This window comes from Anas platyrhynchos, chromosome 1 (assembly GCF_047663525.1).
Source record: "Anas platyrhynchos isolate ZD024472 breed Pekin duck chromosome 1, IASCAAS_PekinDuck_T2T, whole genome shotgun sequence".
Lineage (NCBI taxonomy): Eukaryota > Metazoa > Chordata > Aves > Anseriformes > Anatidae > Anas > Anas platyrhynchos.
Window position 1 is genome coordinate 42,275,725 of NC_092587.1, and position 14,200 is coordinate 42,289,924.

Sequence of the window (14,200 nt, forward strand, 5' to 3'; positions counted from 1 at the left end):
TTTCAGAAAGAAGTCAGAAGCTAGCTTTGAGAGATGCCCTGGTATTCCAGGGCTATATATGTTTTATATATATATATATATATATATATAAGCAGAGAGAAATTGCATGGGATTAAGGAAAGCAAGGCAGCCCAGGGAAAGAAGCAGACAGGACCTTTTCCCATAGCTTACCTTCCATGAGGTGAGAGAGGCCTAGACATGATGTGACATTACAGTATATGCTAACAGAGAGTGATCACAAGCTGCGTTTCTGTCTCCGGGGCCAGGAAGCCCTGGAAGTCTTGCCAGGCCCTGGGGATTAAACTGCAATTAGAACAGATGCCTGAGCTTTGATTGCCCTAAACACTGTCAAGGACAGGGGCTGTCCGGAGAGCCACATCGGACCGTAACCCAGTCACCTGGAGTCACTTCTGTCACCTCAGGGGCAACATGGGAAAGTTCAAATGAAAACGCCACACTGAGGTGCACTAACTGGGTGCTTCGACACCGCAGCAAGACTCTGCCTTGGCAGAGGCACTCCGTGTGTGGAGGAATAGTGATCTTGGCTCCTAACCTTGGGCTGGCCGGGCAGCGTGGGTCACAGGAATGGCATGCCTCAAGGCGGGGAGGAGGGGGGAGAGAGAGGAGGGGGAATAGCAGGGGCTTCTTCTCAAAATATTAACCCTTCTATTTGGAGAGCTGTGGCTGCCTTTGAAACCTCTCCTTGTAGACCTATACTTAGCACTGGGTAAGAAGCGTGCAGTGCGTATCTGTGTGTGCATGTTTGTGTGTGTGTGCATGAGTGTGTGTGTGTGTGTGTGTGTGAGCCAGGGAGGGCTGGGGGCGGGCTCCACCCGCAGCCCCCCGCCTTTGTCCTGCGGCCGAGCCCCTTGAGCTCTGCAGCCGGGCCTCCCGCTGCACCCGGACATGGCCCCACGAGCCCCCTCCACATGTTTCCTCACACATCCCACACTCACCAGTTTTGGGGTATATTTTTCTATTTCATTTGTTTTCTTTTTTTTAAAAAAAATATATTTTTTTATTTGCCAGTGTCCCCTTGTTCTGCCCCCTTTCCTCCCCCCTTCTAAATTGGAGATGTTCTCAGGACAGCGCCCAGGAGACTGGCTGGAATCAGTTTTGGAGGGTGATGCACCGCGACAGCTAAAAGTTGGATAGGGTTTCAGCAGCTCCTATATATAAAGCAGGGGGGACTTATGTCACTGCACTAATTAAATTCCATCTGGGTTGTTCCTCGGGGTGTTTTCGAGCCTGCCACCCAACTCGAGCAGGCAGAGGGGCCGAGGGACAGCATGATGATGGACCTTTTCGAAACTGGCTCCTATTTCTTCTACTTGGACGGGGAGAATGGAGCCCTGCAGCAGCTGGAGATGGCGGAGGGTTCCCCGCTGTACCCAGGCAGCGACGGCACTTTGTCCCCCTGTCAGGACCAAATGCCGCCAGAGGCCGGCAGCGACAGCAGCGGCGAGGAGCATGTGCTGGCCCCCCCGGGCCTGCAGCCCCCTCACTGCCCCGGCCAGTGTTTGATCTGGGCTTGTAAAACCTGCAAGAGAAAGTCGGCCCCCACGGACAGGCGGAAAGCGGCCACCCTGCGGGAGAGGAGGCGGCTGAAGAAGATCAACGAAGCCTTCGAGGCGCTGAAAAGGCGGACTGTGGCCAACCCCAACCAGCGGCTGCCCAAGGTGGAGATCCTGAGGAGCGCCATCAGCTACATCGAGAGGCTGCAGGACCTCCTGCACAGGCTGGATCAGCAAGAGAAAATGCAGGAGGTCGGGGGGGACGCCTTCAGCTTCAGCCCCAAGCAGGCAAATGTAAGCACGGCCGCCCGGCACCCGGCTGCGGGGCCGCCGCTCCCCTCCCTCCCCGCCCGCCTCCCTCCTTCCCCCGCAGCCCCGGGGCACGGGGGGGCTGCCCCCCGCTAACGCAGGCACCTTCCCCTCTCCCCGCGTCCCCCCCTGCCGCAGGGCTCGGACTTCCTCGGCACCTGCGGCTCCGACTGGAGAAACCTCTCCGACCATTCCCGGGCGCTGGGAGCCAGCCCCAGAGCAGGTAACACCCCACTGTGTCCCCCCACCCCCCCCCTCCAGCCCCACCGGCCGCAGCCGCCGTCCCCACGAGGCACCCCCCCCGTCTCTCTTTTTCTCTCGCCTGGCAGGAGGCTCCGCCGTCGAGTCGTCGGCTTCCAGCAGCCTGCGCTGCCTCTCCTCCATAGTGGACAGTATTTCCTCCGACGAGCCCAAGCTGCCCGGCGTGGAGGAAGCGGTGGAGAAATGAGGCAGGGCCGGCGGGGCTCGGGCCGAGGTCCCGCGGCCCCCCCAAGCCTGACGGAGCGGCCCCCGCCGACCCGAGCCCGAAGGACTCCTCCTGACCCCCTTTTCACCCCGAGTTTTGTTTTCTTTACGCCTCGTCGCATAGACCAGCCTCCCCCCCCCCCCAAATTTTCCGTTTTTAATTTAAGAGACTTACTCGCGTGCCGGTGATCCGCTTTGCCCGAGGCTCACCGAAACGTCCATTCCTGTCTGAGTGGAGCTGCCGCCTGCCTTCCGTGTTAGCGGCGTTCAGAGAGGTCCCGCCTCGTCGCGTTTCTGTAAATACTTTTAGTACTGTCTTTTCTTTTGTAAACACGAAAAAAAAAAAAAAAAAAAAAAAAAAAAAGAATATATATATATTTAAATGGTGGGATGTGATATTGTATATAAGGACGGACGGATCTCCCGGGTTGTAAAATAAAGCCCTTTGTGTTACAGTGTCTCTCCTCCCGCTCAGTCAGTACTAACCCGAGCCTGGAGCCCGAGCCCGCCGTGCCCTCAGCCGGACGACCCCGCAGAGCCGGACCCGTGTGGCGGAGGCAGCTGCGGGGACACATTTCCCTCTGCTCCCTCCTCTAAGGACCGTCTCTCCTCGCCCAGGCCCGCCCCGGCGGTGCTAATTACCCCCTCCTCCCCTGCCGTCTCCCCGGGGAAGCGGGGTCGGGCACTGGGAGCCGGGGGGAAGGAGCCCCCCAGCCGCGCCGTGTGCCCCTAAACAGGCAGGGAGAGGGCACCGCTGGCTGAGAAATGAGGGTCTGCAGCACGCTTTATGGGCCCCGAGGGGCAGCGGCAGGCTGTGACGGTACCCGGCTCCCCGCGGGGCCGGAGGGCCGTGATTTCTCCCGAGGAAAGGCGACTCCCCTTGGCTTCCCTGCTACTTGAGGGAGAAGAGAGAGGGGTCCCTCGGGGAGGAAGGAGTTAAGCGGCGAGAGGAGGGGGGCAGCAGCAGACGAAGCCTTTCACTCAGTGATGTGAAAAAAAAAAAAAAAAAAAAAAAAAAACACAACACAGCCTGTCCGAGGATGGCGGAGCGGCAGCTCCTCGCGGCCAGGACGTTCCGGTTTGTAGGGGATTGTTTGTAATCCCAGGAAGGGGCGACCACCGGGAAACCAGCGCGCCCTGCCCTGCGCGCACACACACAGCGCGCTGCGGGACAGCTGACAGAGGCACCGGCTTCAGCTCAAAGGCTCTGCTGCAACTCTTTGCCCGTGGGCGCTCTCCTCGGCAGCTCTAACCCCTGATTTATTTTTTGTTTTTGTTTTTGAAAGGTCACAGCCACGTTTCTGGAAGGTCTCACCCTTCCCGGCCACACTGGCACGGCTGCGCTCGCCCGAAGGGGAAGCCCTTGCAGGAGACGCGCGATGCCGGTGCCGTCCTTCCTCCCTTTTTGTTCGCCGTGGCCTGCCTGGTTTTAAACCTGTTAAGTAATTGCTCTCCGCTGAGAGCGAAATGAGTTGTATCCGTTGGTAACAACTCATTGCGGGGGTACGGTGCGATGGGCATGTGGTGACAGAGGACACACGCTTGCCCCCCTTTTCTGGTTCCAAATAAACCCTTTGCTTTGGGGAACTCACGGCCTGCTAAGAAAGCGGCGCCTCGGGGAGCTCGGGCTCCTTTCTGCGCGTAATTTGGAGCTCTGGAGAAAGACCGACGAGTCCCGGGGTCCCGTCCCAGCGCCCAGCACCGCGGCCCGGCGGGGCAGGACCCCGGCAGGACCCCCCCGCAGCGCCTCCTTCGTCGGCTGGGCAACTCGAGCGGAATAGATTTGCCCCAAGGAAGTTTTTTCATTAAATAAAGAAAATACCTCCCGAAGAGACGCTCCGTGACCCCCGTGCGGCCGGCGTGCCAGGCTTCCCGGCGAACTTCTCGGTGTGTTTGCAATTAAACTGTTTGCGTTTGATATTAATAACGATAATCTTCGCCTAAATCCGAAGCCAAAGCAAACAGGGCCGTGGAATCACAGAACCAGAGGGCGGTCACCGGGGGAGGCTGGGGATTTAACCCAGCCTTTCTCCCCAGGCGCCCCGCAGGGAGCCAGCGGGGCGGACACGGGGTGCCGGCGGGCACTGCGGGGCGCTCCCGCAGCTCGCCACCTGCCCCGCGCCCCTCTCCAGCCCTCCCCGCAGCCAGCCACCTGCTCACGCACCCGGGGAACCCGCACGGAGCTGCCACTGCCCTCTCCCGAGGGGAACCCGCACTTTTTTTTTTTCCAGAGCTTTCACCTTCCTGCAGAAAACGAGCTGCGGGAACGGGAGCGGGGGGCAGGGGAGAGAGGGGGGTGAGTAATTGAGCCATGTGCTCGCCGGGCCGCCCCTTCGGTAGCAGGAACTAGCAACTTTTCCCAGTCTCAAGGCTGCTAAAAATCCCCCTCGCGTCCCTTTGATCTCTCCTGGGAGTCCCAGAGTGCCAGCAGAGGCCAATGCCTTCTTCAGCTGTCTTCCATACAAATCCCTCTGGCAGGTACTAATGTGTTTACTTAGGTGTGCGCCGTTCCCAGCGCTGGGGGGAACCAAACGTTTCGCACCCTCCTGCAAGCGCCCGTCCACACGAGCCCAACTGGGAAACCGCTTTGCGGGGAGCCCCGAGGGGTCCCCGCCGCCCCCTGCCCCAGCGCTGCGGTTCCCGCAGGCTCAGGGCACAAAAATCGCCCCCGCAGCGCCGAGCCCCGGCCGTGCGGGCCCCCGGTGCGCCCCAGCCCCCCGGCACCGTGCCCGTGCTCCGGGTCCGATGCTCCGGTTTCGGCTCGGTTTGTTCCAGTAGCAACTCTCTGGGTGTGAAAAAGGATTGGAAGCGCTGCAAACGGGCCGAAGCCATGCAGAAATGCGTGCAGCGCGGCAGCGGGGAGGAAAACCTCCCGAAGAGCTCCTGGGCACCATTTCCTCCCCGCCGGTGCCCGGTTGCTCCTGCCTTGCAGGCTTGAGGCTCCCGTCTCCTAAAACGCAGCGCTGTCACACACCCGCACCCCCCCCACACACACACACACACCACGACCAGCAGCCTCTTAGCTGCTGTTTTCTCTCCCCTGTCTTCAGTTCCGCTCGCCTACCGCACTTTTGCAAATTTGTTTTGAGATCACTTTACCAGAGGAGCTGGGGGCTCTTCAGGGATACTAATTGCAGATTTTTTTTTCTTCCTGAGTGACAGGCTGTTCCATCCTTTCTTCTTCTCTCCCCCACCCCCATATACTCAAGGAAAAGGAAACCAATTTTCCTGGGTCCTCCAGGACTTTGGGGAAAAGGCACGTTTCTTCCCAGCCCCAGCCCCGCGGGATTAAGCGTTAAACTACGAGCTAAAGCCCTGCCCGCAAGGAGAGCTCAGCGGCTGGCATTGTGCTCCACGGGGCAAGCCTGGAGAGAAACCGCTGAAAGGTGATCGGAACTCTGCAACCGGCACGGCAAAGAGCAAGTTTATTTGTGCACAAAGCATAAATCTGTAAACAGGTCTATTTTAGCCGGCGCAAACGTGGTAAATCAAAGTGTGTGTGTGCGTGTGGCACAGCCCAGGAAAGAGTTCAAGTTACCGCCGAGCAGAGCCCTCCTGACTGGCGGCTTCTTGGGAAAACAATAGGGCACCGCCGTGTTTCAGATGTGGCCCAGCTCGGCATCAACCTGCACCTCGGAGCGGCAGAAGCCTGACATTCTGAGCTTTCCCCTTTCTGTAACTTTACTCCTTTTATCAACTTTCTGCTTTTCCTACAGTATTCATTTCAAAGGGGGCTCCCCCCGTTTATGGCCCCAAATAAACCAAAGCAGCGCAGATGTAGCCTTCCCAACCCCTCAGATAATCAGGCATCCTTTCTGCCGAAGCAGGGTGTGCTGCCGCTTGCATTTTCCTTCAGGCTGCCCGAGTTGATGCGAGGGCTCCTCGGCGGCGTGATCCCCTCTGGGGAGGTCCCCCCATCGCGCTGCTGTCTGCAAGGCTCCTTGAGCTGAATTTCCCAGGGCTGGAAATGCCCCGCATCACCTCCTCCCAGTCCCAGACGCCTTTCCCTGGGCGCACACCGGGCTTTTGAACCATCTCTGGGTCACGCTCCCTCTCCGTTTGAGTTAACCCAGGGTGCAGGGTTATATTCCCAGGTAGGGAAAGTTTCCTTTGCCCTCTCGTAGTGTTTTCCTCAGCTACAAAAGCCACCTGGATGAAACCAAAGGATTCCTGCGCGTTAGCAAATGCCTGTTAAATGGCTTCATTACCACTCTAATGACCCTTGCACAGCTCCACTCGGCTACTGCTGCGGCTGGGTCTCTGCAAAGCTTTTGTCCCTGACTTGTGTAAAGTTACTTAGGGATTGCGGGGTTAGAAATTTTACACTTCCAGGAGGGGTTTGTTGCGCTGGCAGCTGGGACGCATCTGTAACGGTACAAGATTGCCTGAAAGCAGAAAATTAGCAAGCTCAGGGCGCTGCTCGACTGTTGTGTCTCTTGCAGCACCGGGTCACACGAGTAGGAGAAGGAATGGGAAGGGGATTTGTCTCGGGGAAAACGCGTACATTTTCCTTTGTGAGTACTTTTCCGTGTGACCCGATCCCAGAGCACCCAAATCTATGTTCCCCCCACCTCGCCTCACGCAGTCATGCATTTTTGTCCCCCTTGGCGAACCTAAACAGTTAGTGACACCACTTTAACTACACGACAAAGCACCCGAGGGCCAAAGAGAGGAGCAAACCCTTTCGGCTTAGTACAGGGCTGCTGGGACCATTTTCCCCTTTTCACCCCCAAACCGCACGCCCCCAAGACTTGGCCGAAACGTCGCCAGCAGCTTCACTTCCCTCCCCCCCCCCCCCCCCCTAGAAGCGGCCTGCCCAGCCGGCGGCCAGAGGCGCGGTGCGGAGCGAATTTGTCCCTTGGGGGCTGGAGGGGGCTTGCCCAGCCAGCCGCGGCAGGGGATGCGGGGGGATATGCTAATGCCGGCCGGCCGCCGCGGACCAGCCCCCCGGAACGTGGAGATATAAGGGCCCCCCGCATAGGGGAAAGGACACTTCGGCTTAGGTCGCTAATTAGGCAGGAAACCTCCCCGGCCAGCTCGCTTGCCCGAGCTCGGTGGCTGCCGCCCCGGGCTGCAGGGATGGAGGTGATGGACAGCTGCCAGTTCTCCCCGTCCGAGCTCTTCTACGACAGCTCCTGCCTCTCCTCTCCGGAGGGCGAGTTCCCCGAGGATTTCGAGCCCAGGGACCTGCCTCCCTTCGGCGCCCACCAGCCCGCCGAGCCCGCCTGCTCCGAGGAAGAGGAGCACGTCCGAGCCCCCAGCGGCCACCACCAGGCCGGCCACTGCCTGATGTGGGCTTGCAAAGCCTGCAAGAGAAAGTCCACCACGATGGACCGGCGGAAGGCGGCCACCATGAGGGAGAGGAGGAGGCTGAAGAAAGTGAACCAGGCGTTTGAGACCCTGAAGAGGTGCACCACGGCCAACCCCAACCAAAGACTCCCCAAAGTAGAGATCCTGAGGAACGCCATCAGATACATCGAGAGCCTCCAGGAGCTCTTGAGGGAGCAGGTAGAAAACTACTATCACCTGCCGGGACAGAGCTGCTCCGAGCCGACCAGCCCCACCTCCAGCTGCTCCGACGGCATGGTAAGAGAGGGGCAGGAGCTTGGGGCCGCAGGCAGGGCCCCCTCGGCAGCAGGACGTCAGGGAAAGGTGGCCGCTTTGGGTTAAAACAGGCCCTTTCCTCGGAGATAACGCCGAGTGTGCCCGGGGGCCGTCGGGGCAGAGAGGGGGCCACCGCCCCGCCAGCTCCCCAAGCCCCTGAGGCTGTCCTGTGTGTGCCCCCTCCCCGCTCACTGCAGCCGGGGGGCCGTGCATGGGGTCTGGGGACGGGGGGCGGCCGGGGGGAGCGCGGCGGGGCCGGCACTCGCCCCTCGCTGTCTTGCAGGCTGACTGCGGCAGCCCGGTGTGGCCGGCGAGAGGCAGCAGCTTCGAGGCCGGTTACTGCTCCGAGATGCCCCACGGTAAGGCCGGCAGCGGCGGGCGGGGGGGGGGCAGCGGGCAGGGGCGGACCGGGGGCCCTGTCGGGCCGGGGTCGCGGCGCGGGGGGCTCCGGTAACGAGCTCCTCGCCTCGCCCCGGCCGCAGGGTACGGCGCGGAGCCCAGCAGCACCCTGTCCAGCCTGGACTGCCTCTCCAGCATCGTGGACCGCCTCTCCCCGGGGGGGGAGCCCCTCCGACACCCCGGCTCCCTCTCGCCGGGCGCCAGCATCGACTCGGGGCCCGGGACGCCCGGGACGCCGCCGCCCCGACGGACCTACCAGGCGCTATGAGGGACGCCAGCTCTACCCTGCAAACCCCGCTGCAAATAAAGCGTGCTACAACACGGCCGGCTCGCCTGGTGCTTCTTTGAACGCATCCCCCGGCGTTACGGGGGGCGGCGGGGGGCCCGCAGCCTGCGCGGGGACGGGGCCGCATCCTGCCGGGCTGCGGGGGCTGTGCGGGGTGGCCCAAATCTGCCCCCGCTCCCCTCCAGCTGCGGGCACTTTCCTTTGTCTCCTGTGGGAGTGAAAATAACATTTCCTAGTCATCATCTGTATTATTATCGTTATTACTACTACTACTACTACAACCACCCCTACTACTACTACTACTTCTACTACTACTATTACTATTTCTTGCAAAGCCCTCGTTTCTTTCCATGAACACAAAGACCAAATAAGTATGTCAAAATTTGGCCCTAATATTGCCTGGTCACTCCGCTCTGTAAAAGAACTGCACGATCCAGGTCTGATACCCTGTAGGGGAATTTTGATCCCAGTCACTCTCGGTGTTCTTGAAGAGACAAATTTAGTAGATTTGGTAAGAACAAACCACAGCTATCTCTTTCGCAACCCGCAAGGTACATTTCACAATATTCAGAAAGCAATGTAGAAGTATTTGTTCCTAACGCCTCTTGGTCTCACTGTGCAGGATGAAAATTCATGACTTAGTATTTGCAGTTGTGTGGATCTAGAAACAACCAGATCAAGTCTTTGTGAGTTTCAGGGTTAACAAATACTTCCTTCCAGACACTATGGTTAACTATTTCTACCACAAAAAAAAATCCAAACTTTTACATTTTTTACATCTGTAATCGAAAACTTTTGTAACTCCCACAAAACAGGCAGGGATGGGAGGGAGAAACAGGCTCCTTCGGTGCATCCAGAAATGTCTTCTCTGGTAAATACTCCGAGGGGGAAGGGACGTACACTTGCGTGTTTGCCATTTGTGTTTATGCTGCTATCAATGGGTGGCCAAGGGGCCTGGAAGCAGTAATTCACCTCTGATAAACCTTCCACTTGAAGCCAGCGCAGCTCAGCCACGTCACCGAGAGTTGCCACCCGCCTGCTCTTTGGCAGCGTCTGCAAAATATGGGTGAGGGGAGCGCAGCTTGGGATGGCCCTGTCCTCACAGCACACCCCTGGCAGGCTGCAGGAGGCGAGGTGGCACCTGCCTGCCCCACTGAAGTGGCTGGGCTGCTGGCCAGGGCCCCTCCAGCACGGCTCCCCCCAGAAAGGCCTTTTGCCTGTGCTATGTCACCTCGAGGTAGGTGTTCCCTTTCCTGCAGCGTAATTCAGGAAGAGCTCTTTCCTGAATAGGCTTCCGGCCTGTGTGGGTAGGTCCCAAATAGTCAGCAAGCAGGGAAGGTGGTTTGACAGCCCTGGACTTAGGCTACGCAGAGGCACAAACGAGGCGTTAGCACACTCTGGTTATCAGGAGTACACAAGTGCCTAACTCTCATACAGTCTTTCTTGGTTATGGGTGGTAACATCCCAAGCCCTCTGTTCATAGAAATCCTTACACAAGACCTTGAGCGTCACTGGTTTTATTCACAATCTCTCACGCATTGCTGCATTGGTGCAGTGCTTGCTCCTTTCAAGCAAAATCCTGTCTCAGGGACTCATCTTGCGGCTAGGATACAGTGCAAAGCATTTTAAAGGATGGTTTAAAATGAGCCAAGTGGGGAACTTTCTGCATTTCATTCTGCGCAGTGCTGACCTTGGCAAGCAATCTCCTGTGAAGCATGCAGAGCAACACCAGCAAATCACATGTTGGTAATGTACACCTCTCTTTGGCTGGCAGACATTTTGAGAGTTGCAAAAAGGTCAATACTTCTGAGAACTGGCTTTTAAGAGAGTGAGCAGAAGTATCCAGCCTGTGGGATGTTTGTCCATAGCCTCCCCAGCCCCGCCAGACTCAGTTACGATCTCAGACACTGTTACACACAGCAAGAAGATCGCCTTTTGGTTATAGGACATCTATAAACAAAGCTCCTATGAACCTAACCATGTGGTAATCCTTGGAAGGAGTGGAAGTTAGCACTGTGAAAACACCTTTGGCCTGTGGATTGGGAAAAACAAGGTGTAAAAAGCTGCTGTCTTGGGAGATAGGCTGTTGTGGTCAAATTTTGCGTGGTCAATAATAATGACAAGTGCAAATGAAAAGAAAGATTAATGTTCTATGTGAATCAGGCTCACTTAAGGAAGGAAGGCTGTCCCCACAAATACTTAAGAAGATGATGGTCTCGAGAACCTAAGCTCCATCTCTCCCAGCTCCTGCTGCCAGCTGAGTGTTGCAGCCTCGGGGAAGACATGCAGCAACCTCACCCACAAGCAGGCAGGTGGAGTGATGCCTCATGGCCTCGGGTTAATGTAACACAGAAGTTAGAAGTTTTCTGTCTGTCACTTACTGCAATGAAAGGCATAATTCTGTGCGTACTTTTTTTTTTTTTTTAATAAAATTCATGTTATATTTTAACTTTACCTCTGAAAGTCATGTTTTCTTGGATTATATTCTGACTGAAGGAGGCAGCTGGGTTTATATTTGGTGATGAGTTTCTTGTATCTTTCATTAAGAAACCAAGCAGAGGTCTTCAGAGAATACTTATTGTAATCTCAGATCAAAAGGCCTGCTGTACACTACAAAGCTACTACAGGAACCTAGCAAAGATCTCCTAAATATAACTCAGGAAAATTTCAGCTCAAGGGAGTAAGAGATGTAAGGAACACTGACTGTGAATGCACTTCATGTGAAGATCTCCTCATATGAAATTACAGATATCCAACAAATAAAATTGTCATATATTACTTTTTTAACATCAGAAAAGATGTAAAACTGAGCTTTACGCTTAGTGTTAGGAAACTCTGCCTTGTAGGGCCTGTGTATTCAGGCCCTCCTCCCTCTCTTTAGTGTGCTTGCAAGTTTCTAGAACTTTTTTGTCATTGTTATTGGTTTTGTTTGTTTGTTTTTGCTTTGTTTTCTGTGTGATGTCCACGTGTTACTTGTGCGTAGATGGCTGATAATCTGCCTGTGCTTTTTATACCTTATGTGTTATGAGTGTGTGAATCACTGGGTGTCAGAAGTGCTTGTGCATGCCTCCCAGAATTTCTAGCTGCTGATTGTGTAGCTGTGTGCCTATTTCTGGAAATCTTTTCTACCTGATATAAATCTTTGTTTTTCTAGGAATGCTTTCTGAGGCATGCGTCAGTGTATTTGTGAGAATCCATTCTGTGCATCTGTGTGTTCTGTAATGAGCTCTTGCAGAGCTTCTTATAGCAAAGGTTGAAAAACAAGTGTAATCACGATGTTTTTAGTCACTTGCATCTTTTTAAAATGCAGATCACTTGAGTTTATGCATTTCATGCTTGTCTCCAAGTAGGAAAAATCCTGCTTGCTCTATGCTTGTATTTCTGAAAGAAAAGATCAAATCTTCTCCTTCTGTGATGAGGCTTGAAAGTGATTAACTTTTAGTAATTAAGGAAAAGGATGAAAGGATCTTAATTTATAATATTTGTTAAAATGCATATTTTTATGGAACTGCATATTTTCCAGGAATACCCTGAACTCACAGCAGCAGGCAGCTCTCCTCTTCCCACCCCAGGCCTGCTCCCTCCCTTTCTCCTCCTTTGCAGAGCCCCTGGCTCGCTCATCACTTCTCCTTACTCCTTTCAGCTGGACCTTGGTGTGCCCCAGGAGGACCTGCAGCTGGCCAGCTGATGACTGCTGACCTTTGGCAGGCTCTGCCTGGGGTATCAGCCTTACAGCTGGCCACAACTGCCTTCCTGGCAACCAGAGTCCTAATGAGCGTGGCCAGATGGAGCCAGGGCTGGGATCCTGCTGGCTAATTGCACCTTGTGTGAGGAATGGAAGAGCTCACCCCCAGCCGTGGAGGGGTCGAGCAATGCATCCAGGCACGTGCTAGGCTCCTCCTGCAGGCAACTGGATGAGTGAAAAAATGGACAAATAAAACAAGGACTTCAGAGCTGTTTTTCTTGTGATCTGTTTGAGTTTTCCCTTGGGTATTAGTTTAGGTTTCAGTAGTGGCCTTCTTTTCCCTCCCTCATTTCACAGTCTTCTCATCATTCAGTCCAGGAGAAACATTCATCTACCAGGACAGGACAGGATGGCAGGAATTATTCCCCTTCCCAGATACAGCGTGATACGCTTTCTCTTCAGTCCGCTGGTGTCCCACTTTCCTTCCTCCAGGAGCTTACACATCCCAGATGCTCACGGATCTCATGCCAAACCCACTATACCAAAGAGTCCAGATACTTTCTGAAAGGTCTTTTGCTTTCTGCTCCCCAGGCCAGCTGACCAGGACCATCTAGTGCTGGAGGCTGGCTGTGTTTTGAGCATTAGTAACATTTATGGACTGCCTGGCAATCTGCTGGAAGATGTTAGTGGCTATGATGCCAAAGGCATTGCTGAGCTATGCTTGAAGAAGGTGATAGAGGGCATGATATATGAGGGTCAGCAAGCTCAGTGAGAGATCACAAAGGTAGCTCAATGTCTGCATTAAATTAAGTGCATTTGAATCTTATACTCTCTTAGACTCTCCAAGAGGCCTTCAGAGCTGGAGCAGCAGCAGAGAATAATTGTGCAGTTTTTCTCTTTATTTCTCTGACCTTCCTCTATTAGTGTAAACTTTTTAGCTGATATTATTTTCTGCTTTAAAAATCCATAAAAAACGTATGCTGAGCAAAAGGTAAAAACAAAAAAGAAGCACTAAAATCTCAAGCTCTGATTTTTTTATATATATATTTTTAATAGTGCCAAATTCTACTGCTTGCACTGGGACTCAACCACCTAGCAGAGACTCCAGTACCCAGCAAAAGCTCAAGCTGGTGTGCCTGTCATACATTACAGGGAGACAAAATGTGGATTTGATCAAGTCTGAATCCAGCCTATTGGCTTTAATTGTTTGATTTCACACAATTTATTAAATTAAAAATGAATAACTCTGTAATTAATGGTAAGCAAACAATGATTATAGCTTCAATTACACCTGGGTATGGTTCAGTGCAAAGACCTCATTAGCAAACGCACCACTGCTCCAGCAAGAAAATCTGCCCTGCTCCCCTCATTTCCACCTTTTAACTAACCATATATGCAATCTGTGGTCATGCATTGTTTTTGTTTGTTTGTTTGTTTTAGCATGGGAAAATATTGTTTGATTGTTTTCCTTTCCACTTCATAATGTTTTGAGGAAATAGACAAACAGTATTTTGAATTTCAAGAGTATTTCTTTCTACAACTGCTCTTTTGGAGCATCTTCCAGTTGAGCTTATAGTACAATTCTGAGTCTTGCTGTCTGAGTATGTTGAAAAGCAGAGGGGGAAATGTCTCTGCTGGACATGGTGAAGGTATATAAAAAGTATATATCTGAAATCCCTTCCACAAATGCAAGGCTTACGTATAGAGCTGTGGCAAATACAGGCAGCAATGACCATAGCAAAAATTCTTATATTTAGCTGTTATTTCGTTGAAAAAGTAGCTTTAAAAACATCACAGGCCTGTAGAGATAGTGAGCCAGTCAGGCACCTGGGAGGTGGGTGCCTCTGCTCTGGTCCTCACTCATCTGATTCTCTCTTTTTGGGTAATATTGACTTGCTGTTAGGAGCAGACCACCAGGCTCCATTCACCCTTGTGTAT

The 14,200-nt window shown here is 54.2% G+C and overlaps 2 protein-coding genes across 2 annotated transcripts; both read left to right on the plus strand.

The window, feature by feature from the left end:
• Nucleotides 1–1,289: 1,289 nt before the first annotated feature.
• On the plus strand, nucleotides 1,290–2,271 carry MYF6 (myogenic factor 6). The gene is given in 3 exon segments (NM_001310793.1): nucleotides 1,290–1,808; nucleotides 1,962–2,046; nucleotides 2,153–2,271. Coding segments are annotated over 3 exon segments (723 nt in total).
• Nucleotides 2,272–7,367: 5,096 nt separating this feature from the next.
• On the plus strand, nucleotides 7,368–8,559 carry MYF5 (myogenic factor 5). The gene is given in 3 exon segments (NM_001310776.1): nucleotides 7,368–7,874; nucleotides 8,176–8,251; nucleotides 8,375–8,559. Coding segments are annotated over 3 exon segments (768 nt in total).
• The last annotated feature ends 5,641 nt before the right edge of the window (nucleotides 8,560–14,200 follow it).